The sequence below is a fragment of the Petromyzon marinus genome, chromosome 37, assembly GCF_048934315.1.
Source record: "Petromyzon marinus isolate PM22_M1 ecotype Great Lakes invasive population chromosome 37, UKy_Petmar_22M1.pri1.0, whole genome shotgun sequence".
NCBI lineage: Eukaryota > Metazoa > Chordata > Hyperoartia > Petromyzontiformes > Petromyzontidae > Petromyzon > Petromyzon marinus.
In genome coordinates, this window is record NC_133703.1 from 10179726 (window position 1) to 10203412 (window position 23687).

General features: G+C 45.0%; 1 protein-coding gene across 1 annotated transcript in view; it reads left to right on the top strand.

Annotated features, from left to right (window-relative positions):
* Window positions 1–23358, top strand: part of LOC142930112 (uncharacterized) — a 55788-nt gene extending 32430 nt beyond the window's left edge. Inside the window, exons 2-3 of the mRNA XM_076072176.1 lie at window positions 13525–13683; window positions 20834–23358. Of these exons, the coding sequence (XP_075928291.1) occupies window positions 13525–13683; window positions 20834–22236 (1562 nt within the window). The 3' untranslated portion in view covers window positions 22237–23358. The remainder of the gene's footprint in view (window positions 1–13524; window positions 13684–20833) is intronic.
* Window positions 23359–23687: the final 329 nt, after the last annotated feature.

Consider the following 23687-nt stretch of genomic DNA (forward strand, 5'->3'; position numbering starts at 1 on the left):
CGCTTTACTGTATGACAGTTGAGTTGTTGCAGCCCCCTTTGGTGTCCATGAACGAGGTGCCTCTGTGGATGTGTAGGCTTTGACTTTAACATCTATTTGTGTGACCAGTCACAAGCTGATCCCTTAGCTATTTCAATGCTAAATTACTAGTTGCCTCTGTGGATGTGTAGGTTTTGACTTTAACATAGCCATTTCCATGACCAGTCACAAGCTAATCCCTCAGCTATTTGATATGTAAACCCCTTTGTCAAGTTGCCTCACTTCTCCCAACCAGCTTAAAAGTCGCTACGAATCTTAACAGCGTTCATTGAAGCTCTGTGGATGTGTAGGCCTTACTTTAACATACATTTCTGTGACCAGTCACAAGCTAATCCCTTAGCTATTTCAATGCTAATTTACTAGTTGCCTCCGTGGATGTGTAGGTTTTTACTTTAACATAGCCATTTCCGTGACCAGTCACAAGCTAATCCCTCAGCTATTTGCACAAGCTAATCCCTTAGCTATTTCAATGCTAAATTACTAGTTGCCTCTGTGGATGTGTAGGTTTTGACTTTAACATAGCCATTCCTGTGACTAGTCACAAGCTAATCCCTTAGTTATTTCAATGCTAAATTACTAGTTGCCTCTGTGGATGTGTAGGTTTTGACTTTAACATAGCCAATTCCGTGACCAGTCACAAGCTAATCCCTCAGCTATTGATATGTAAACCCCTTTGTCAAGGTGCCTCACTTCTCCCAACCAGCTTAAAAGTCGCTACGAATCTTAACATCGTTAATTGAAGCTCTGTCGTCCCGACAGTTCTGTACCTTTCACCTAAAGACGGCCGCTTGCGTTGTTGCCAAAACGTCGTGAGAATTTTATCGTGTCATTTTATTATTTTATTCTCATTCTACGTGACTTTACCGAAAGAACCAAAGAAAATAAAATAATAAAGATATAAAACAATAAAATTCTCCAAATCAAAATTCAGATACTGTTGATTTATTCACTCCATCTCCGCAGTTTACACTGCCGGTTGTGTTCCCTCCTTAGCTCCCATTCCCACGTTAGTCTCGACCACCGGCCGTCATCACTTCAAGTTGTGTGTCCTGCCTCACCCCACCTTTCTAAACTAAAATTATGTCCTTAATTTGCATATGATGTCCAATTGACGTGTCCGTCTTCCAGTATCAGTGTAATCCTTAGGATGTGCATCATCTCTACGCTTCCTTGTGCATTTCTAAACGTTGGTTCTCTTTTCCGTTTGTGATGCATCTCTTTGAAAAACACGTTCTGCTTAAGGCATATGGTACAGTTACGTTTCATTATTAAGTTAAGATAACAATAAGCACTTTGCTCTGCCCTGATACGCTTCTCTTGATCATTTTCATCCCTCTTCCCCTTCAACAACCGCCGTACGTGGAGATGCACTTCTATGTTTTCAAGGCTGAGTCCCTGTTCTTTTTGGGTTCAGTCTGTCATTCCCCCGCACCTCCAGTAAAGCATGGTTGGCTGCGTACGGTGCGAAAGAAGTTCACCATGCAAACATACGCTGCGTTGAAATATGATTCTACTGACTGCAGACCAAACCTGGACAGATTTCTCAATACGAGTGCAATATCGAGGGTACAGATCAATACCACCTGAACACAGATGCTAATTCCCCGACGGGTGGCAACTCTAACCATGCCCATACAAACATACACAACATCTTGACCATGAATCGCCTATGCGGCAGATTAAATGTCAAGCATTTAACATTGAAGTCCGATCTACTTTTGTTCGTTTTGATTTATTTTGGCGCAGTTTCAAGTAAGTATTTTTGATATAATTTTGTATTGTCATTTGCTGTATAATTATGATAATAGACCAACCACTGAGACATTTTCCAGGGTTGGTCTACAATCGAAAAGGTGGCAACCCCATAGCACACCCTCGTGTTCCAGTGTTAACACATCGTATGTTTGTATCTTGAACTTCTTTGGCACCGTACGTAGCCCACCGTGCTAATCGGAGGTATGGGATAGTTGCGAGTGCTGTCAATGTGGCGGTGTTGACAACAAGCATCCACTTGAAACGAACGCGCTTCCGAAAATCTGCGATTTTATCATTTCATGCCGATACGTGGAGATGAGCGGGTTCACCGCGGGTCTTAAACAGCCCTTCCCCAGCCAACATGCACTGGGGGAAATTCCATCAATATTCTCATTAATTATCTGCTTTGGAAGACGAAGAATAAAAAAGCTAATCCTGCAGGCATCGGGGTCAAACATTTGTGACGATGTGTGACGAAGGGGGGGGGGGGGGGGGGGCTGAGAAATGTGACGTCACATCAAAATGCGCAACTTTAAATAAACATAGACAACACGTTCTACTTAAATTTTGATTTAAAGCTTTCAACACATTACATAAAATCCGTGATCTGGTTCCGCCTGTAAAAGATGTGATTCCAGACATACAATACCCTGGTGTCTACAAACTAAGTTGCCTCTGTGGTAGTAGTTACATTGGAGAAACCAAATGCCATATCTCGGACCGCATTCGTGAACATAAAGCAGACCTTAAACACGGTAGGACCAACACCTCGGCCGTAGCAGATCATTGTTCTAATTCAGTAGGCTCACATGCCATTGACTTTTCCAAGACGGAGGTTCTTTGTAAGCCATCTGGCTTCCATGAGAGATTCGTTCATGAGGCTATCCACATATACAAACACAGAGACAATTTCAACCGAGAAGATGGATTCTATCTTAGCAATCATTGGAAAGATTTGATAAATCATTTCAGTTCTTGATTGATTGTTCACGCTTACAGTGGCTTTCAGACAGCATACATAAAAACAAATTTCGTCTCCCCCCTCCTCTTTTCAAAAAATAGATGGACTAGTCCTGGGCAAACTGCCAATCGTTGCGCGTGACGCAACGTTATTTTTTTTATAAATAAATAAATAAATATGCCTTTTCAAAAAAATTTATGCAAACCGACACACCTGATGATGACCGTTTGAGTTATGGTCGAAACGTCGTGAGAATTTTTTATTGTTTTATATATATTTTGTTATTTTGTTGTTTCTCTTCAACGTGACTTTACCGAAAAAACTAAGAATACGTTCTACTTAATTAAATAGACTTTTAATAAATGTTTAATCCTACAACAATAGAGTGCAGCGCCACATTAAATACGCACTACAATTACAATAGTTTAAAGCGATTTGAAGCATGTTTTATTTTTTTTTGGGGGGGGGGGGGGACAGAGCTTTGCGACGTCATATTTGAGGGGGGGGTCTGACTTTTTGTGTCGCCGCGTGACGATGGTAGGGGGGGTCAAAAATCGTCAGAAATCGCGTGACGTAATTTATGGACGGCCCCTTTGGCACCGTGCGTCGCTGAATCATTGCTCATCGGAGTGTCAGCTGTATGACAACGCGACGTGGCACGCAGTGCCAACGCACACCTGTCACCCCCTAACCATTGCCTCTCTTATTACAGACCAATTCACACCTTATTGGTCACCCCGTGCCTCTTACAAATCTCAACGTTCATCCTACAAAGTCCCATCACAAGGGGAGAAACACAAAACATTGTTTTGCCCGTTTTGAGACGGCTGTAGTAAGCCGTATGGACCTGAGAACTCAATCTCCCTGTACACCAATACGGGGTAACCCCGTACGGGTTGACACGGCATGCCAACGTGATACTGGATCGCGCCTTCGGCTCTAAGAGATTCGTTTGTGACTTAACCTGAGATTAATGAATGATAAACCAGCCAGGGCTTCCCTCAATGTACGCGGGTTCGGTTTGTTGCGCTATTTCACGCTGTGGAGGCCGTCCATAAATGACGTCACTCGATTTTGGACCACCCCCCCCCCCATCGTCACGCGGCGTCACAAAAAGTCAGACCCCCCCCTCAAATATGACGACACAAAGCTCTGCCCCCCCCCCACGCCCCAAATATAAAACGTGTTTCAAATCGCTTTAAACTATTGTCATTGTAGTGCGTATTTAATGTGGCGCTGCACTCTGATGTTATGGGAGAAAAGATTTATTTAAAAAGTCTATTTAATTAAGTAGAACGTGTTGTCTGTATTTATTTAAAGTTGCGCATTTTGATGTGACGTCACATTTCTCAACCCCCCCCCCCCATCGTCACACATCGTCACAAATGTCTGACCCCCCCCCCACCCCAGGTGCGTGACGTCATTTATGGACGGCCCCAGTGCAATGCGGCTACCTCTGACCCAAAAGTCGCTCTCTGGAGTTGCTGTGCGCATGTGTGGTGGGGGGAGCGGTGGCGCAGCGGTTAGCGCACTGCGCTACGAACCCCGACTACACGAGGTCGATTCCCGCTCACCTCATTCCTCCGATTAGCACGGTGGGCTACGTACGGTGCGAAAGAAGTTCAAGATACAAACATACGATGTGTTAACGCTGGAACAGGAGGGTGTGCTATGGGGTTGCCACTTTTTCGATTGTAGACCAACCCTGGGCAATGTCTCAGTGCTTGGTCTATTATCATAATTATACAGTAAATGACAATACAATAATTATATCAAAAAGACTTACTTGAAGCTGCGCCAAAATAAATCAAAACGAACAAAAGTAGATCGGAATTCAATGGTAAATGCTTGACATTTAATCTGCTGCATAGGCGATTCATGGTCAAGATGTTGTGTATGTTTGCATGGGCATGGCTAGAGTTGCCACCCGTCCGGGAATTAGCATCTGTGTTCAGGTGGTATTGATCTGTACCCTCGATATTGCACTCGTATTGAGAAATCTGTCCAGGTTTGGTCTGCAGTCAGTAGAATAATTTTTCAACGCAGCGTATGTTTGCATGGTGAACTTCTTTCGCACCGTACGCAGCCAACCATTATTTAATTGGAGGTGCGGGGGAATGACAAACTGAACGCAAAAAGAACAGGGACACAGCCTTGAAAACACAGAAGTGCATCTACACGTAGGGCGGTTGTTGAAGGGAAGAGGAATGAAAATGATTAAGAGAGGCGTATCAGGGCAGAGCAAAGTGCTAATTGTTATCTTAACTTAATAATGAAACGTAACTGAGCCATATACCTTAAGCACAACGTTTTTTTCAAACAGATTCATCACAAACGGAAAATAGAACCAATGTTTAGAAATGCACAAGGAAGCGTAGAGATGATGCACATCCTAAGAATGACACTGATACTGGAAGACGGACACGTCAATTGGACATCATATGCAAATTAAGGACGTAATTTTAGTTTAGAAAGGTGGGGTGAGGCAGGACACACAACTTGAAGTGATGACGGCCGGTGGTCGAGACTAACGTGGGAATGGGAGCTAAGGAGGGACACAACCTGCAGTGTCAAGTGCGGAGATGGAGTGAATAAATCAACAGTATATGAATTTTGATTTGGGAGAATTTTATTGTTTTATATCTTTATTAATTTATTGTTTCCCTTCTTGGTGACTTTACCGAAAGAACCAAGAATATAGTATATGAATTAGATCATTTATTTATTTTGCTAACTTTACAATCAATCGTACATTTTAATTGCGCTAGTTTAATGTCTTCAGCTTTAGTTTCTAATTCTCTAGGATAAAACAAGTTATTTTGTCAAAAATAATGACGTTAATTGTCGCATACATTGAAAGTGCAATTTTAAATTAACCGTGTGAGTCTTCAAATACTGTTCTGGTTATTCCCACCTTGTTGGTGTCCCTATTGTCTCCTGCACCCACTAACAACGGAGTTATTGTTGGGGTGGTTAGAAGCACAGCCAGCAGCCAGCCAGGAAACTCGAGACATAGAATATATTAATCGCAGCGTGACTTACACTGCTACAGCAGCGAGGTGGTCATGTAACTATTTACATTCTCTGTGTCGCAAACATTAAATGGCAACTAATTTTTCCGTGGTACGATTGTCCCCACGATTTGAGGACCAATTCCTTAGCGAAGGATTTACTACTAAATTGAAGGATGATACAATTGAAATGTGAAGTGGTAAGATTGATCTTAGACAATTGCAAGCCAATCCCAAATTCTGAGTGCGGAGTGACTCGGCAGGGCCGACGGCGTGAGCCTGGCACCTTGGGAGTTGTCATGGTCAGGGAGCAATGAGTCCGCGTTACCGGTTGTCTTAGTTTTGGGGAATTCTGTGTCCAGAACTCTGATCCACAGTAACGATGAAACAAACACAATGTAGAAAAAAGAACAGTTGCAACTGTTGCAGGAAATTGAAAGGCATTTTATTACAAAAAACAAACATCATTACCATTCACACAAACAGTATAGTGTTATAGTAGTTCGAAAATTAGACTGTGGAAAATAGTCATGTGTAATGATGAAAAATACTTGAAGATAACATTAAACATTATCTTATTGCAATATATGAACGTGTAATGGCAAATTAAAACGATGCGATACAATTTGACAATCCTTTACAGCGATACACTTAATCCAATGAAGTTGAATGTGAACGCTGAAACACGTAAATATTACTGAACATAGTGTGGATAGAAGAAACTGATTTAACTAAATATCCATACAATTGAAACATCAGTAAAGCAGGTTGCTGGAATGGATGCTCCAGGCGCCACTCTACGCGTGAGTGGTGCCAGTGGACTGAGAGGCCGTGCCAGGAGTCGCTGTCGCTGGCTGCTCAATGACCACCACCCTCTCGGCCGCTGCAGGGAGGGCGCGGCGCTGAGCCTTGAACTTCAGCTTCCCGTCTTCAGTCAAGCAGCAGCTCACGCTCTGCGGGTCCACGTCCCTGGGCAGCTGCGTCTCCCTGTGGAACTCCTGGCAGCTGTGGCTGTAGCTGCCGCTGCTGACTTCTCCGCTCTTCACCTCGCGCCGTCCGGCCACCACCAGCTTGTCTCCAGACACCTTCACGGCCAGGTCCTGTGGGGAGAAGTCCTGCACGTCCAGGTACGCGACAAACCCGCCTCCCTGCTCCTGTGGATCTTCAATCTGGAACCCACTGCTCACGGCCGGCTGCTGCAGCAGTGCGTCTCCGAGGCTGCCCGGAGCCCGCGTGTGGCTGCTGAGCTGATCGACTCCACGGAAGATTCTCTCCATCCTCTCGATCTCGCTCCTCATGTCTCGCTGAAGCTGCTGGAAGAGACTTTCACCGCGGGGGTTCCAGACCGGCCAGCCTGGCCAGACGCTCCTCTCCATCACGTGCATCGCAGGGAAGTAAACACCCAGGGCCATGCTTGTTGATGTGCTTCACAGTGAGGCTCGCTTCAGCTGTGAGCGCTGCTCCCTCCTCCGCCGATGTTCTGCCAGTGCAGCTACAGGAGCTGCTTTTATAGCCCTGGCAGTAGCTACGAGCAGATGCCAGGGGCAGCCAGAAGCGTCCAGAATGACGCAGCTGCTCCCAGCGGCTTACATCATCCGCACAGAATCAAGAGCGTGACTCGTGTCTCAGGCTGCAGTTTGTGACAAGTTCACTACGATAGCATTTAGTTCACCCTGCCAATGTGTAAATATCAAACTATAGCATTACGTATATTTTAAAAATAACCATTGTACAGAATTGATAGTTTTTTTTTATTAATTAAGTTAAATGTAAGGGACATTCGTTGTCTTTGTGTGACTCAGTCGTTCCTGATAAGGCTGATGATGTCATTGTGCTGTGTAAGCGAGAATAGAAGTTTCGGTTTGTATCACCCTTCAAAGTGTAGGAATTTCAATTAAATATAGAAGAGCACATCACTCTGTTTAACATTCATTATCAGTGCTGAGTGAATTCCATGGCAGTAAACTGCTCACAGACTGCAGCCTGAGACACGAGTCACGCTCTTGATTCTGTGCGGATGGAGGAAGCCCCTGGGAGCAGCTGCGTCATTCTGGACGCTTCTGGCTGCCCCTGGCACATTCACCTTCATTGGATTAAGTGTTTATTTTCCACAGTCTAATTTTCGAACTACTATAATATATACTGTTTGTGTGAATGGTAATGATGTTTGTTTTTTTTGTATTAAAATGCCTTTCGATTTCCTGCAACAGTTGCAACTGTTCTTTCTTCTACATTGTGTTTGTTTCATCGTTACTGTGGATCAGAGTTCTGGACACAAAATTCCCCAAAACTAAGACAACCGGTAACGCGGCCTCATTGCTCCCTGTCCATGACAACTCCCAAGGTGCCAGGCTCACGCCGTCGGCCCTGCCGAGTCACTCCGCACTCAGAATTTGGGATTGGCTTGCAATGATCTAAGATCAATCTTACCACTTCACATTTCACTTGTATCATCCTTCAATTGGTAGTAAATCCTTCGCTAAGGAATTGGTACTCAAATCGTGGGGACAAGGGTACCACAGAAAAATTAGTTGGCATTTAATGTTTGCGACACAGAGAATGTAATAAGTTACATGACAACATCTCTGCTGTAGCAGTGTAAGTCATGCTGCTCTTAATATATTCTATGTCTCGAGTTTCCTAGCTGGCTGCTGGCTGTGCTTCTAACCACCCCAACAATAACTCCGTTGTTAGTGGGTGCAGGAGACAATAGGGACACCAACAAGGTGGGAATAACCAGAACAGTATTTGAAGACTGACACGGTTCACTTTTAATGTATGCGCCAATTAACGTCATTCTTTTTGAAAAACAACTTGTTTTATCCTAGAGAATTAGAAACTAAACCTTAAGACATTAAGCTAGTACAATTAAAATGTACGATTAATTGTACAGTTAGCAAAATAAATAAATGATCCAATCCATATACTGTTGACTTTATTCACTCCATCTCCGCAGTTGACACTGCCGGTTGTGTTCCCTCCTTAGCTCCCATTCCCACGTTAGTCTCGACCACCGGCCGTCATCACTTCAAGTTGTGTGTCCTGCCTCGCCCCACCTTTCTAAACTTAAATTACGTCCTTAATTTGCATATGATGTCCAATTGACGTGTCCGTCTTCCAGTATCAGTGTAATTCTTAGGATGTGCATCATCTCTACGCTTCCTTGTGCATTTCTAAACATTGGTTCTATTTTCCGTTTGTGATGCATCTGTTTGAAAAAAAACATTCTGCTTAAGGCATATGGCTCGGTTATGTTTCATTATTAAGTTAAGATAACAATAAGCACTTTGCTCTGCCCTGATACGTCTCTCTTAATTATTTTCATTCCTCTTCCCTTCAACAACCGCCCTACGTGTAGATGCACTTCTGTGTTTTCAAGGCTGTGTCCCTGTTCTTTTTGCGTTCAGTTTGTTAGTCCCCCGCACCTCCAGTAAAGCATGGTTGGCTGCGTACGGTGCGAAAGAAGTTCACCATGCAAACATACGCTACGTTGAAAAATTATTCTACTGACTGCAGACCAAACCTGGACAGATTTCTCAATACGAGTTCAATATCGAGGGTACAGATCAATACCACCTAAACACAGATGCAAATTCCCGGACGGGTGGCAACTCTAGCCATGCCCTTGCAAACATGCACAACATCTTGACCATGAATCGCCTATGCGGCAGATTAAATGTCAAGCATTTTACATTGAATTCCGATCTACTTTTGTTCGTTTTGATTTATTTTGGCGCAGTTTCAAGTAAGTTTTTGATATAATTATTGTATTGTCATTTTCTGTATAATTATGATAATAGACCAAGCACTGAGACATTGCCCAGGGTTGGTCTACAATCGAAAAGGTGGCAACCCCATAGCACACCCTCATGTGTTCCAGTGTTAACACATCGTATGTTTGTAACTTGAACTTCTTTCGCACCGCACGTAGCCCACCGTGCTAATCGGAGGTATGAGATAAGGACAAGGAACTAAACACAATAAGCAATTACTTAAGAAGAGTTTTCAATTGAGTATGGGATGGTTGCGAGTGCTGTCATTGTGGCGGTGTTGACAACAAGCATCCACTTGAAACGAACGCGCTTCCTAAAATCCGCGATTTTATCATTTCATGCGGATACGTGGAGATGAGCGGGTTCACCGCGGGTCTTAAACAGCCCTTCCCCAGCCAACATGCACTGGGGGAAATTCCATCAATATTCTCATTAATCATCTGCTTTGGAAGACAAAGAAGAAAAAAACTAATCCTGCAGGCATCGGGGTCAGATATTTGTGACGATGTGTGACGGGGGGTGGGGCTGAGAAATGTGACGTCACGTCAAAATACGCAACTATAAACAAATATAGACAACACGTTCTACTTAATAAATATACTTTTTAATAAATGTTTTCTCCTACAACATCAGAGTGCAGCGCCACATTAAATACGCACTACAATGACAATAGTTTAAAGCCATTTGAAGCATGTTTTATTTGGGGGGGGGGGGCAGAGCTTTGTGACGTCATATTTGAGGGGGGTGGTCTGACTTTTTGTGACGCCGTGTGACAATGGGGGGGGGGGGGGTCAAAAATCGTCCAAAATCGCGTGACGTCATTTATGGACGGCCCCTTTGGCACCGTGCGTCGCCGAATCATTGCTCATCGAAGTGTCAGCTGTATGACAAAGCGACGTGGCACGCAGTGCCAACGCACACCTGTCAACCCCTAACCATTGCCTCTCTTATTACAGACCAATTCAGACCTTATTGGTCACCCCGTGCCCCTTACAAATCTCAACGTTCATCCTACAAAATCCCATCACAAGGGGAGAAACACAAAACATTGTTTTGCCCGTTTTGAAACGGCTCTAGTAAGCCGTATGGACCTGAGAACTCAATCTCCCTGTACACCAATACGGGGTAACCCCGTACGGGTTGACACGGCATGCCAACGTGATACTGAATCGCGCCTTCGGCTCTAAGAGATTCGTTTGTGACTGAACTGGAGATTAATGAATGATAAACCAGCCAGGGCTTCCCTCGCTGTACGCGGGTTCGGTTTGTTGCGCTATTTCACGCTGTGGGGGCCGTCCATAAATGACGTCACGCGATTTTAGACGATTTTTGACCCCCCCTCCCATCGTCACGCGGCGTCACAAAGAGTCAGAGCCCCCCCTCAAATATGACGGTACAAAGCTGTGCCCCCCCCCCAAAATAAAGCATGCTTCATATCGCTTTAAACTATTGTCATCGTGGTGCTTATTTAATGTGGCGCTGCACTCTGATGTTGTAGGAGAAAATATTTATTAAAAAGTCTATTTAATTACGTAGAACGTGTTGTCTATAGTTATTTAAAGTTGCGCATTTTGATGTGACGTCACATTTCTCAACCCCCCCCCCCCCTCATTTATGGACGGCCCCAGTACAATGCGGCTACCTCTGACCCAAAAGTCGCTCTCTGGAGCTGCTGTGCACGTGTGTGGTGGGGGGAGCGGTGGGCTACGTACAGTGCGAAAGAATTTCAAGATACAAACATACGATGTGTTAACACTGGAACACATGAGGGTGTGCTATGGGGTTGCAACCTTTTCGATTGTAGACCAACCCTGGGCAATGTCTCAGTGCTTGGTCTATTATCACAATTATACAGTAAATGGCAATACAATAATTATATTAAAAATACTTACTTGAAACTGCGCCAAAATAAATCAAAACGAACAAAAGTAGATCGAAATTCAATGTATAATGCTTGACATTTAATCTGCCGCATAGGCGATTCATGGTCAAGATGTTGTGTATGTTTGCATGGGCATGGCTAGAGTTGCCACCCGTCCATAAATTAGCATCTGTGTTCAGTTGGTATTGATCTGTACCCTCGATATTGCACTCGTATTGAGAACTCTGTCCAGGATTGGTCTGCAGTCAGTAGAATCATTTTTCAACGCAGCGTATGTTTGCATGGTGAACTTCTTTCGCACCGTACGCAGCCAACCATGCTTTACTGGAGGTGCGGGGGAATAACAAACTGAACGCAAAAAGAACAGGGACACAGCCTTGAAAACACAGAAGTGCATCTACACGTAGGGCGGTTGTTGAAGGGGAAGACGGATGAAAATGATTAAGAGAGGTGTATCAGGGCAGAACAAAGTGCTTATTGTTATCTTAACTTAATAATGAAACGTAACTGAGCCATATGCCTTAAGCAGAACGTTTTTTTTCAAACAGATGCATCACAAACGGAAAATAGAACCAATGTTTAGAAATGCACAAGGAAGCGTAGAGATGATGCACATCCTAAGAATTACACTGATACTGGAAGACGGACAAGTCAATTGGACTTCATATGACTTCATATAATTAAGGACGTAATTTTAGTTTAGAAAGGTGGGGTGAGGCAGGACACACAACTTGAAGTGATGACGGCCGGTGGTCGAGACTAACGTGGGAATGGGAGCTAAGGAAGGAACACAATCGGCAGTGTCCACTGCGGAGATGGAGTGAATAAATCAACAGTATATGAATTTTGATTTGGGGAATTTTATTGTTTTATATCTTTATTATTTTATTTTCTTTGGTTCTTTCGGTAAAGTCACGTAGAATGAGAATAAAATAATAAAAAAACACAATAAAATTCTCACGACGTTTTGGCCACAACGCAAGCGGCCGTCTTTAGGTGAAAGGTACAGTACTGTCGGGACGACAGAGCTTCAATTAACGATGTTAAGATTCGTAGCGACTTTTAAGCTGGTTGGGAGAAGTAAGGCACCTTGACAAAGGGGTTTACATATCAATAGCTGAGGGATTAGCTTGTGACTGGTCACGGAATTGGCTATGTTAAAGTCAAAACCGACACATCCACAGAGGCAACTAGTAATTTAGCATTGAAATAGCTAAGGGATTAGCTTGTGACTGGTCACAGGAATGGCTATGTTAAAGTCAAAACCTACACATCCACAGAGGCAACTAGTAATTTAGCATTGAAATAGCTAAGGGATTAGCTTGTGCAAATAGCTGAGGGATTAGCTTGTGACTGGTCACGGAAATGGCTATGTTAAAGTAAAAACCTACACATCCACGGAGGCAACTAGTAATTTAGCATTGAAATAGCTAAGGGATTAGCTTGTGACTGGTCACAGAAATATATGTTAAAGTAAGGCCTATACATCCACAGAGCTTCAATGAACGCTGTTAAGATTCGTAGCGACTTTTAAGCTGGTTGGGAGAAGTGAGGAGTGAGGCTCCCTCCTCTGCCGATGTTCTGTCTCAGATGTGAATAATTAGTATTGTATTACAATTCTATAAACAATACAGTGTTGTAGTGCATCACGTGTTGATGTTCCATTGCACAGCCACGTTCCAAATGCTATAATGACGTAAGAGCCGTGGAAACCTCTGACGTCACGGTGACGTCATGGCCCGGTGACGTCACGGCAGAGGTCAGAGTGGAGTCGGCTCCTGGAGAGGAAACCACCTCACCCCACGCTGCTCCTCCACTTCGAGTTCTTCAGAGACCTTCGCCACCACCACCACCATGGCGATCTTCACGGCTGTCCTCACTGTGGTTCTGCTGCTCACGCAGCCGATGGTGGAGCTCCTCGGAGGATCTCGGCGTGGGGGTTCGGACATTAACGGCTCCAACACCACCACGATCAACTACTCGGGACTCGTGAAGAACGTCTCTGCATCAGCAGGGGTCGCCACCTGGGGACCGATGTTCAGTAGCCACAGTGAGGACATTGTGGACAGCGTGCTCCCTGCCCTCCTGCAGGCTATGGGTGAGCTGAGCAGCAGCTGCCAGGCCATAGTGGACAGCGCGCTCCCTGCTCTGCTCCACGCTGTGGGTCAACTGTACAGCGGCTGCAAGGAGGCCATCAGCTCCACCATGCTGCTGAACACCCTGCACATCGCCGTGCATCTCTGGCGTTTCATACATCGCCAAGTGAGTGAGCAACATCCATCATCACCACCACCATCAGCCATGGTCAATCCACTAGTGGGTAGAGACCTCCACGAGCCGTCGCCACCTCCCACGATGCCGCTGTGCAGTAATCCACCCAGCACCTGCACGTGGAGCGATTTCATTGCTTCATCTCCCCACTGGGCACCCTCTCGGATGACCCCCTCGCAGCCCGTCGGCATCACTCACCCCCTTCACACCTCCACCGATCCCCCTCAACTCCACTCACGGTGTCTTCAACAGCCTGGTTGGGCACTGGAACAGTATCCCGGACAGTGCCGGATTAAGCTCGTGCGGGTCCTGTAGCTTATATTATAAAGGTGCCCAGAATAAATGAAAAAAACACAATTATAAAGCACGAAGTTTTTAACTTGCATAGTAAAGTAATTGTAATTTTACTATAGTAATAGAGCAAGTACAGAATCACTGAACGGGGATTTATAGGGTGAGATCATTTAGCGCGGGGCGCTTGAAAGTGCGGGGCCCACAGCTAATGATTATTTTGTTCCGAGGATAATCCGGCACTGATCACGGATTGAGTATGAGGAGCAGTGATGAGATTTAAAGTATTTTTTAACATGTTATTAAAATGTTATGTTTAATAGAAAATATAATGTTGTTTGTCTCTTAGCTGTGATTCGTAAAAACACTGTTGTTACTCAATGGTCTTTCGGTAAAGTCACGTAGAAAAAATAAACAAAATAATAGAATACGACGTTTCGATTGCAACTCAAGCAGTCGTCATCAGGTGAAACTAAATTTGAGAGAGAGAGACCAAACACAGACAGGGAGACACAAAGATCCCCCGTATAGCCTGAACAGACTGTAGGGGCAAGTGCTGTTAGCGAGCACCTGTGAAGGCCGGAACAGTACACGAGGGGGTGGGTGGCCAGCACCACGCCCGACCGCCTTTGTCTCCCTAGTGGCGATGTTTACACACCGCACCAGGTACTCATTTGAGGCTGAGTCGACCTAGGGGAGGCCCGGGACCGGTTCAGATAATCGTCACTGGTGTTGGCCGTGAGCGGGAATCGAACCCGGGTCGCCAGGTTCATAGCGCAGCGTAGCGCTAACAGCTGCACCACCGCTCCCCACACACAGGGAGACACACAAGCAGAGAAGGACGGTGATCAACCAGGCAAAGTATTATTTGTTGTGTTGGCCGACTCAATGAGTTGCATTACATTTCTAAGTTTGCTGAGTTTGATCCTCTTTCTATCAGCTTGTACCCTCTGTAAATTTCACCCCCACTATCTCGCCCGTTACGGCAGCCCCTCCGCTCCCACTCCCCCTCGGAGTAGCCGAGGGATTAGCCGGGGTATGCTTGCTCTGCGATCTTACATTTACTTGCAAATCCCACCACAAACGTATATAGTGTAACCTTTGGTTGCAGTAGCTCTCTCGCTACATTTCTTCCTGTCTCAGCAGTCCGCCTGCTGTATTATTTCACCTGAAGACGATTGCTTGTGTTGTGACCACGTGTATACTGTTTACTACAGTACTATGGTGTTGTGACCACGTGTATACTGTTTAATATAGTACTATAGTGTTGTGACCACGTGTATACTGTTTACTATAGTACTATAGTGTTTTGACCACGTGTATACTGTTTACTATAGTACTATAGTGTTGGGACCACGTGTATACTGTATACTACAGTACTATAGTGTTATGACCACGTGTATACTGTTTACTATAGTGTTGGGACCACGTGTATACTGTTTACTACAGTACTATAGTGTTGTGACCACGTGTATACTGTTTCCTATAGTACTATAGTGTTGTGACCATGTGTATACTGTTTACTATAGTACTGTAGTGTTGTGACCACGTGTATACTGTTTACTACAGTACTATAGTGTTGTGACCACGTGCATACTGTTTACTATAGTACTATAGTGTTGTGACCATGTGTATACTGTTTACTATGGTACTATAGTGTTGTGACCACGTGTATACTGTTTACTACAGTACTATAGTGTTGTGACCACGTGTATACTGTTTACTATAGTACTATAGTGTTGGGACCACGTGTATACTGTTTACTACAGTACTATAGTGTTGTGACCACGTGTATACTGTTTACTATAGTACTATAGTGTTGGGACCACGTGTATACTGTTTACTACAGTACTATCGTGTTGTGACCACGTGTATACTGTTTACTATAGTACTATAGTTTTGTGACCACGTCTATACTGTTTACTATAGTACTATAGTGTTGTGACCACGTGTATACTGTTTACTATAGTACTATAATGTTGTGACCACGTGTATACTGTTTACTACAGTTCTATAGTGGTGTGAACACGTGTGTACTGTTTACTATAGTACTATGGTGTTGTGACCACGTGTACACTGTTTGCTACAGTACTATAGTGTTGTGACCACGTGTGTAATGTTTACTACAGTCCTATAGTGTTGTGATCACGTGTGTAATGTTTACTACAGTACTATAGTGTTGTGACCACGTGTATACTGTTTACTACAGTACTATAGTGTTGTGACCACGTGTATACTGTTTACTATAGTACTATAGTGTGACCACGTGTATACTGTTTACTACAGTACTATAGTGTTGTGACCACGTGTATACTGTTTACTACAGTACTATAGTGTTGTGACCACGTGTATACTGTTTACTACAGTACTATAGTGTTGTGACCACGTGTATACTGTTTACTATAGTACTATAGTGTTGTGACCACGTGTTTACTGTTTACTATAGTACTATAGTGTTGTGACCACGTGTATATTGTTTACTACAGTACTATAGTGTTGTGACCACGTGTATACTGTTTACTATAGTACTATAGTGTTGTGACCACGTATTTACTGTTTACTATAGTACTATAGTGTTGTGACCACGTGTACACTGTTTACTACAGTACTATAGTGTTGTGACCACGTGTGTAATGTTTACTACATTACTATAGTGTTGGGACCACGTGTATACTGTTTACTACAGTACTATAGTGTTGTGACCACGTGTATACTGTTTCCTATAGTACTATAGTGTTGTGACCATGTGTATACTGTTTACTATAGTACTATAGTGTTGTGACCACGTGTATACTGTTTACTACAGTACTATAGTGTTGTGACCACGTGTATACTGTTTACTATAGTACTATAGTGTTGTGACCATGTGTATACTGTTTACTATAGTACTATAGAGTTGTGACCACGTCTATACTGTTTACTACAGTACTATAGTGTTGTGACCACGTGCATACTGTTTACTATAGTACTGTAGTGTTGTGACCACGTGTATACTGTATACTACAGTACTATAGTGTTGTGACCACGTGTATACTGTTTACTACAGTACTATAGTGTTGTGACCACGTGTATACTGTTTACTATAGTACTATAGTGTTGTGACCATGTGTATACTGTTTACTATAGTACTATAGTGTTGTGACCACGTCTATACTGTTTACTACAGTACTATAGTGTTGTGACCACGTGCATACTGTTTACTATAGTACTGTAGTGTTGTGACCACGTGTATACTGTATACTACAGTACTATAGTGTTGTGACCACGTGTATACTGTTTACTATAGTACTATAGTGTTGGGACCACGTGTATACTGTTTACTACCGTACTATACTGTTGGGACCACGTGTATACTGTTTCCTATAGTACTATAGTGTTGTGACCATGTGTATACTGTTTACTATAGTACTATAGTGTTGTGACCACGTCTATACTGTTTACTACAGTACTATAGTGTTGTGACCACGTGCATACTGTTTACTATAGTACTGTAGTGTTGTGACCACGTGTATACTGTATACTACAGTACTATAGTCTTGTGACCACGTGTATACTGTTTACTATAGTACTATAGTGTTGGGACCACGTGTATACTGTTTACTACAGTACTATAGTGTTGTGACCACGTGTATACTGTTTACTATAGTACTATAGTGTTGTGACCAGGTGTATACTGTTTACTATAGTACTATAGTGTTGTGACCACGTGTACTGTTTACTATAGTACTATAGTGTTGGGACCACGTGTATACTGTTTACTACAGTACTATAGTGTTGTGACCACGTGTATACTGTTTCCTATAGTACTATAGTGTTGTGACCATGTGTATACTGTTTACTATGGTACTATAGTGTTGTGACCACGTGTATACTGTTTACTACAGTACTATAGTGTTGTGACCAAGTGTATACTGTTTACTATAGTACTGTAGTGTTGTGACCACGTGTATACTGTTTACTATAGTACTATAGTGTTGGGACCACGTTTATACTGTTTACTATAGTACTATAGTGTTGGGACCACGTGTATACTGTTTACTACAGTACTATAGTGTTGTGACCACGTGTATACTGTTTACTATAGTACTATAGTGTTGTGACCACGTCTATACTGTTTACTATAGTACTATAGTGTTGTGACCACGTGTATACTGTTTACTATAGTACTATAATGTTGTGACCACGTGTATACTGTTTACTACAGTACTATAGTGGTGTTACCACGTGTGTACTGTTTACTATAGTACTATTGTGTTGTGACCACGTGTACACTGTTTGCTACAGTACTATAGTGTTGTGACCACGTGTGTAATGTTTACTACAGTACTATAGTGTTGTGATCACGTGTGTAATGTTCACTACAGTACTATAGTGTTGTGACCACGTGTATACTGTTTACTACAGTACTATAGTGTTGTGACCACGTGTGTACTGTTTACTATAGTACTATAGTGTGACCACGTGTATACTGTTTACTACAGTACTATAGTGTTGTGACCACGTGTATACTCTTTACTACAGTACTATAGTGTTGTGACCAAGTGTGTACTGTTTACTACAGTGCTATAGTGTTGTGACCACGTGTATACTGTTTACTATAGTACTGTAGTGTTGTGACCACGTGTATACTGTATTTGCTATAGTACTATAGTGTTGTGACCACGTGTATACTGTTTACTACAGTACTATAGTGTTGTGACCACGTGTGTACTGTTTACTACAGTACTATAGTGTTGTGACCACGTGTACACTGTTTACTACAGTACTATAGTGTTGTGACCACGTGTTTACTGTTTACTATAGTACTATAGTGTTGTGACCACGTGTACACTGTTTACTACAGTACTATAGTGTTGTGACCACGTGTGTAATGTTTACTACATTACTATAGTGTTGGGACCACGTGTATACTGGTTACTACAGTACTATAGTGTTGTGACCACGTGTTTACTGTTTCCTATAGTACTATAGTGTTGTGACCATGTGTATACTGTTTACTATAGTGTTGTGACCACGTGTATACTGTTTACTACAGTACTATAGTGTTGTGACCACGTGTATACTGTTTACTATAGTACTATAGTGTTGTGACCATGTGTATACTGTTTACTATAGTACTATAGTGTTGGGACCACTTCTATACTGTTTACTACAGTACTATAGTGTTGTGACCACGTGCATACTGTTTACTATAGTACTGTAGTGTTGTGACCACGTGTATACTGTATACTACAGTACTATAGTGTTGTGACCACGTGTATTCTGTTTACTATAGTACTATAGTGTTGGGACCACGTGTATACTGTTTACTACAGTACTATAGTGTTGTGACCACGTGTATACTGTTTACTATAGTACTATAGTGTTGTGACCATGTGTATACTGTTTACTATAGTACTATAGTGTTGTGACCACGTCTATACTGTTTACTACAGTACTATAGTGTTGTGACCACGTGCATACTGTTTACTATAGTACTGTAGTGTTGTGACCACGTGTATACTGTATACTACAGTACTATAGTGTTGTGACCACGTGTGTAATGTTTACTACAGTACTATAGTGTTGTGACCACGTGTATACTGTATACTACAGTACTATAGTGTTGTGACCACGTGTATACTGTTTACTACAGTACTATAGTGTTGTGACCACGTGTATACTGTTTACTATAGTACTATAGTGTTGTGACCATGTGTATACTGTTTACTATAGTACTATAGTGTTGTGACCACGTGTATACTGTTTACTACAGTACTATAGTGTTGTGACCACGTGTGTACTGTTTACTACAGTACTATAGTGTTGTGACCACGTGTATACTGTTTACTATAGTACTGTAGTGTTGTGACCACGTGTATACTGTATTTGCTATAGTACTATAGGGTTGTGACCACGTGTATACTGTTTACTACAGTACTATAGTGTTGTGACCACGTGTGTACTGTTTACTACAGTACTATAGTGTTGTGACCACGTGTATACTGTTTACCATAGTACTATAGTGTTGTGACCACGTGTATACTGCGTGATTGTGGGTAATCGTCTCCCATGCTCGGTCTCAGTCGGTGTGCCTCACTCGTATAGTCAACATCCGTGCGAACCTATCTTGTTTACTATAGTACTATAGTGTTGTGACCACGTGTATACTGTTTACTACAGTACTATAGTGTTGTGACTACGTGTATACTGTTTACTACAGTACTGTAGTGTTGTGAATACGTGTGTGTGCGTAAAGCATTTTTTTATTTTGTGTCCATGTGTAGTGACTGTTCTTTAGTAACTGTACTGCAAGTGAAAGTCGTCCTACACAATAACCATCCTCTATCTCCTCTCCCTCACACCAGCCACGATTAAATGTAATTAATAAATTTGATTACTTTATATTAAATAATAAAAATATAAAAAGGTATTTTGTATTAATATTTTTTATATGAATACGGTATTTTTGGTTTGTGGAACGAATCATCTGAGTTTCCATTATTTCTTATGGGGGAAATTCGCTTTGATATACGAGTGCTTTGGATTAAGAGCACGTTTCCAGAAGGAATTATGCTCGCAATCCAAGGTTTCACTTTATTAGTTATTTTTCTATCTACGTGATTTTACCGAAAGAAACCAAAGAGTATGCTGTTGTTAGTTTAAATGTTTGGTAAGTAAGACTTAGTCTGTGCTGCTCTTCAGTTGCCTGGATGAAAAGTGGCCCAAGTTTTTCCCAATCCTGGCCTCCTGGCTCAAAAACGTAAAAAACAAACTCGCAAGTCTGTCCCCAGGGTCACAACGCACTCACAGACACGGAGCAGGGAGATTCAGCTAATGACGCCGTTGATGTTTTTCGTAACTTTTGCAGAGAGCGATGAGAATGAGGATGAGGACCGGAAGGAGGAAGATTTCCCGGGCGCTGCAGAGAAAGAAAGGTGGAGGTCTCGGCCGAGCACCGAGTCCCTGGGCTCGTATGGCCGCGGCGCGGAGACGAAAGCGGCGGGCGCAGGGGAGGGGAAACAGCCCCGGCACCAAGCAGAGCTGTGCTCCTCACCTGAAGAATCCAGCTCCACTCAGGCCATCGCTCCCACTGGGGCCATCGCCTCCACCTCCACTCGGGCCATTGCCTCCATCTCTACTCGGGCCATCGCCTCCACCGCTGCCATCGCCTCCCCCGCTGCCATCGCCTCCACCTCCACTCAGGCCATCGCCTCCATCTCTACTCAGGCCATCGCCTCCCCCACTGATATCAACTCCACCTCCAATGCTTCCATCGCCTCCACCTCCACTCGGGCCATCGCCTCCACCTCCACTCGGGCCATCGCCTCCACCTCCACTCGGGCCATCGCCTCCACCTCTACTCAGGCCATCGCCTCCACCTCTACTCAGGCCATCGCCTCCACCTCCACGCAGGCCATCGTCTCCATCTCTACTCAGGCCATCGCCTCCCCCACTGATATCAACTCCACCTCCACTGCTTCCATCGCCTCCACCTCCACTCAGGCCATCGCCTCCACCTCCACTCGGGCCATCTTCTCCACCTCCACTCAGGCCATCGCCTCCACCTCTACTCAGGCCATCGCCTCCACCTCCACTCAGGCCATCGCCTCCACCTCTACTCAGGCCATCGCCTCCACCTCCACTCAGGCAATCGCCTCTACCTCCACTCGGGCCATCGCCTCCACCTCTACTCAGGCCATCGCCTCCACCTCTACTCAGGCCATCGCCTCCATCTCTACTCAGGCCATCGCCTCCACCTCTACTCATGCCATCGTCTCCACCTCAACTCAGGCCATCGCCTCTACCTCTACTCAGGCCATCGCCTCCACCTCTACTCAGGCCATCGCCTCCATCTCCACTCAGGCAATCGCCTCCACCTCCACTCGGGCCATCGCCTCCACCTCTACTCGGGCCATCGCCTCCACCTCTACTCAGGCCATCGTCTCCACCTCAACTCAGGCCATCGCCTCCACCTCTACTCAGGCCATCGCCTCTACCTCTACTCAGGCCATCGCCTCCATCTCTACTCAGGACATCGCCCCCACTGCTGCCATCTCCTACACCTCCAATCGGGCCATCGGCTCCACTGCTGCCATCGCCTCCATCTCTACTCAGGCCATTGCCTCCACCACTGATATCAACTCTACCCCCACTGCTGACATCGACTCCACCTTCACTCCTGCCATTGCCTCAACCTTCACTTCTGCCATCGCCTCCACTGCCACTATCGCCACCACCGCCACTCGCACCATCACCTCCACCCATGAGTAATCAAGCTAACCCCCAGGATTGGGAGCTCCCTGCTTTCCACCTGCCTCCACCTCCACCAGAGCCCTGGGCTCCTCCACCCCACCGTGATACCAGACCGGGCCCGGCACACGAGTCTTTTGCTCCCTGTTCTTCACGGCAGCGTTACCGCAAGTCCCGCAACAGCCGCCTTCCTCCCCGCCTCCGCAAACCTCCTCTCGAATCCTCAACTCCACTGCTGCCATCGCCTCCATCTCTACTCAGGCCATTGTCTCCACCACTGATATCAACTCTACCCCCACTGCTGACATCGACTCCACCTTCACTCCTGCCATTGCCTCAACCTCCACTTCTGCCATCGCTTCCACTGCCACTATCGCCACCACCGCCACTCGCACCATCACCTCCACCCATGAGTAATCAAGCTAACCCCCAGGATTGGGAGCTCCCTGCTTTCCCCCTGCCTCCACCTCCACCAGAGCCCTGGGTTCCTCCACGCCACCTTGATACCAGACCGGGCCCGGCACACGAGTCTTTTGCTCCCTATTCTTCACGGCAGCGTTACCGCAAGTCCCGCAACAGCCGCCTTCCTCCCCGCCTCCGCAAACCTCCTCTCGAATCCTCAACTCCATCCGCATTGATTCGTCCCATCCACCCGGACCGAGAGCACCTTCCCCCCGGCCTCGCTCCACCTGCAGTGCAGCGGATCCCCCCCCAGCCCAGGTGCAACGGCCGGGGTCCCGCGTACGGAGTCCCAGGTGCCCCTTCTGCCTGGCACCACTCCCACGAGTCGCGCTTCACGCGGCGTCCCGCCCTCCTCCCCACGCCTCCACCGGATCAGTGGATTCCTCCCCACCTTCGTCCCAGCCGAGCGGCTCCTGCTCCACACTGGGCCACCCGTCCCACTTTTGTTCCATGCCGCTCCACAGATTTCCACGACAGACATCATCATCCGCCCCTTGTCCAACCCACACCACTGCATCACCATAGCCCGGCGACATTCACGGACTGCTCACACACGTGACTCCTGCTGGTCGGGTGACCGTGATGAACTATATGTGTCGCGTTGATGGCCATGTGATGGACATTGCTTTGAGTGGCAGAGCAGGTGGTTGTCATGATTAATACATTTGTGTTGTTATTGGACACTGCAGTGTGCGTGTGAGTTGCTGTGCGGTGCAACAGAGCACGTATTTGGTGTCGATCTTCGCGTGTGTGTGATTGTGTGGAGCGGTAGTGTCATGGTTAACGCTACACCGCGCTTCGAAACCCAGGTTTGACCCGAGTTAGCTTTTCGCACACGGCCACAGCCGGTGCAAGCAGTTGCGCAACTCGGTTGCACACAACTGAAGTCACTCTACACGTGGAAGTCTCTGCAACCAATTTGCTTGGCGATTGGTGGCCAGAACCACGAGCGATCCACACAGCACAGGGTGCTGGTCAGTCTGACCAACCACCCATTTCACCTGACTTTC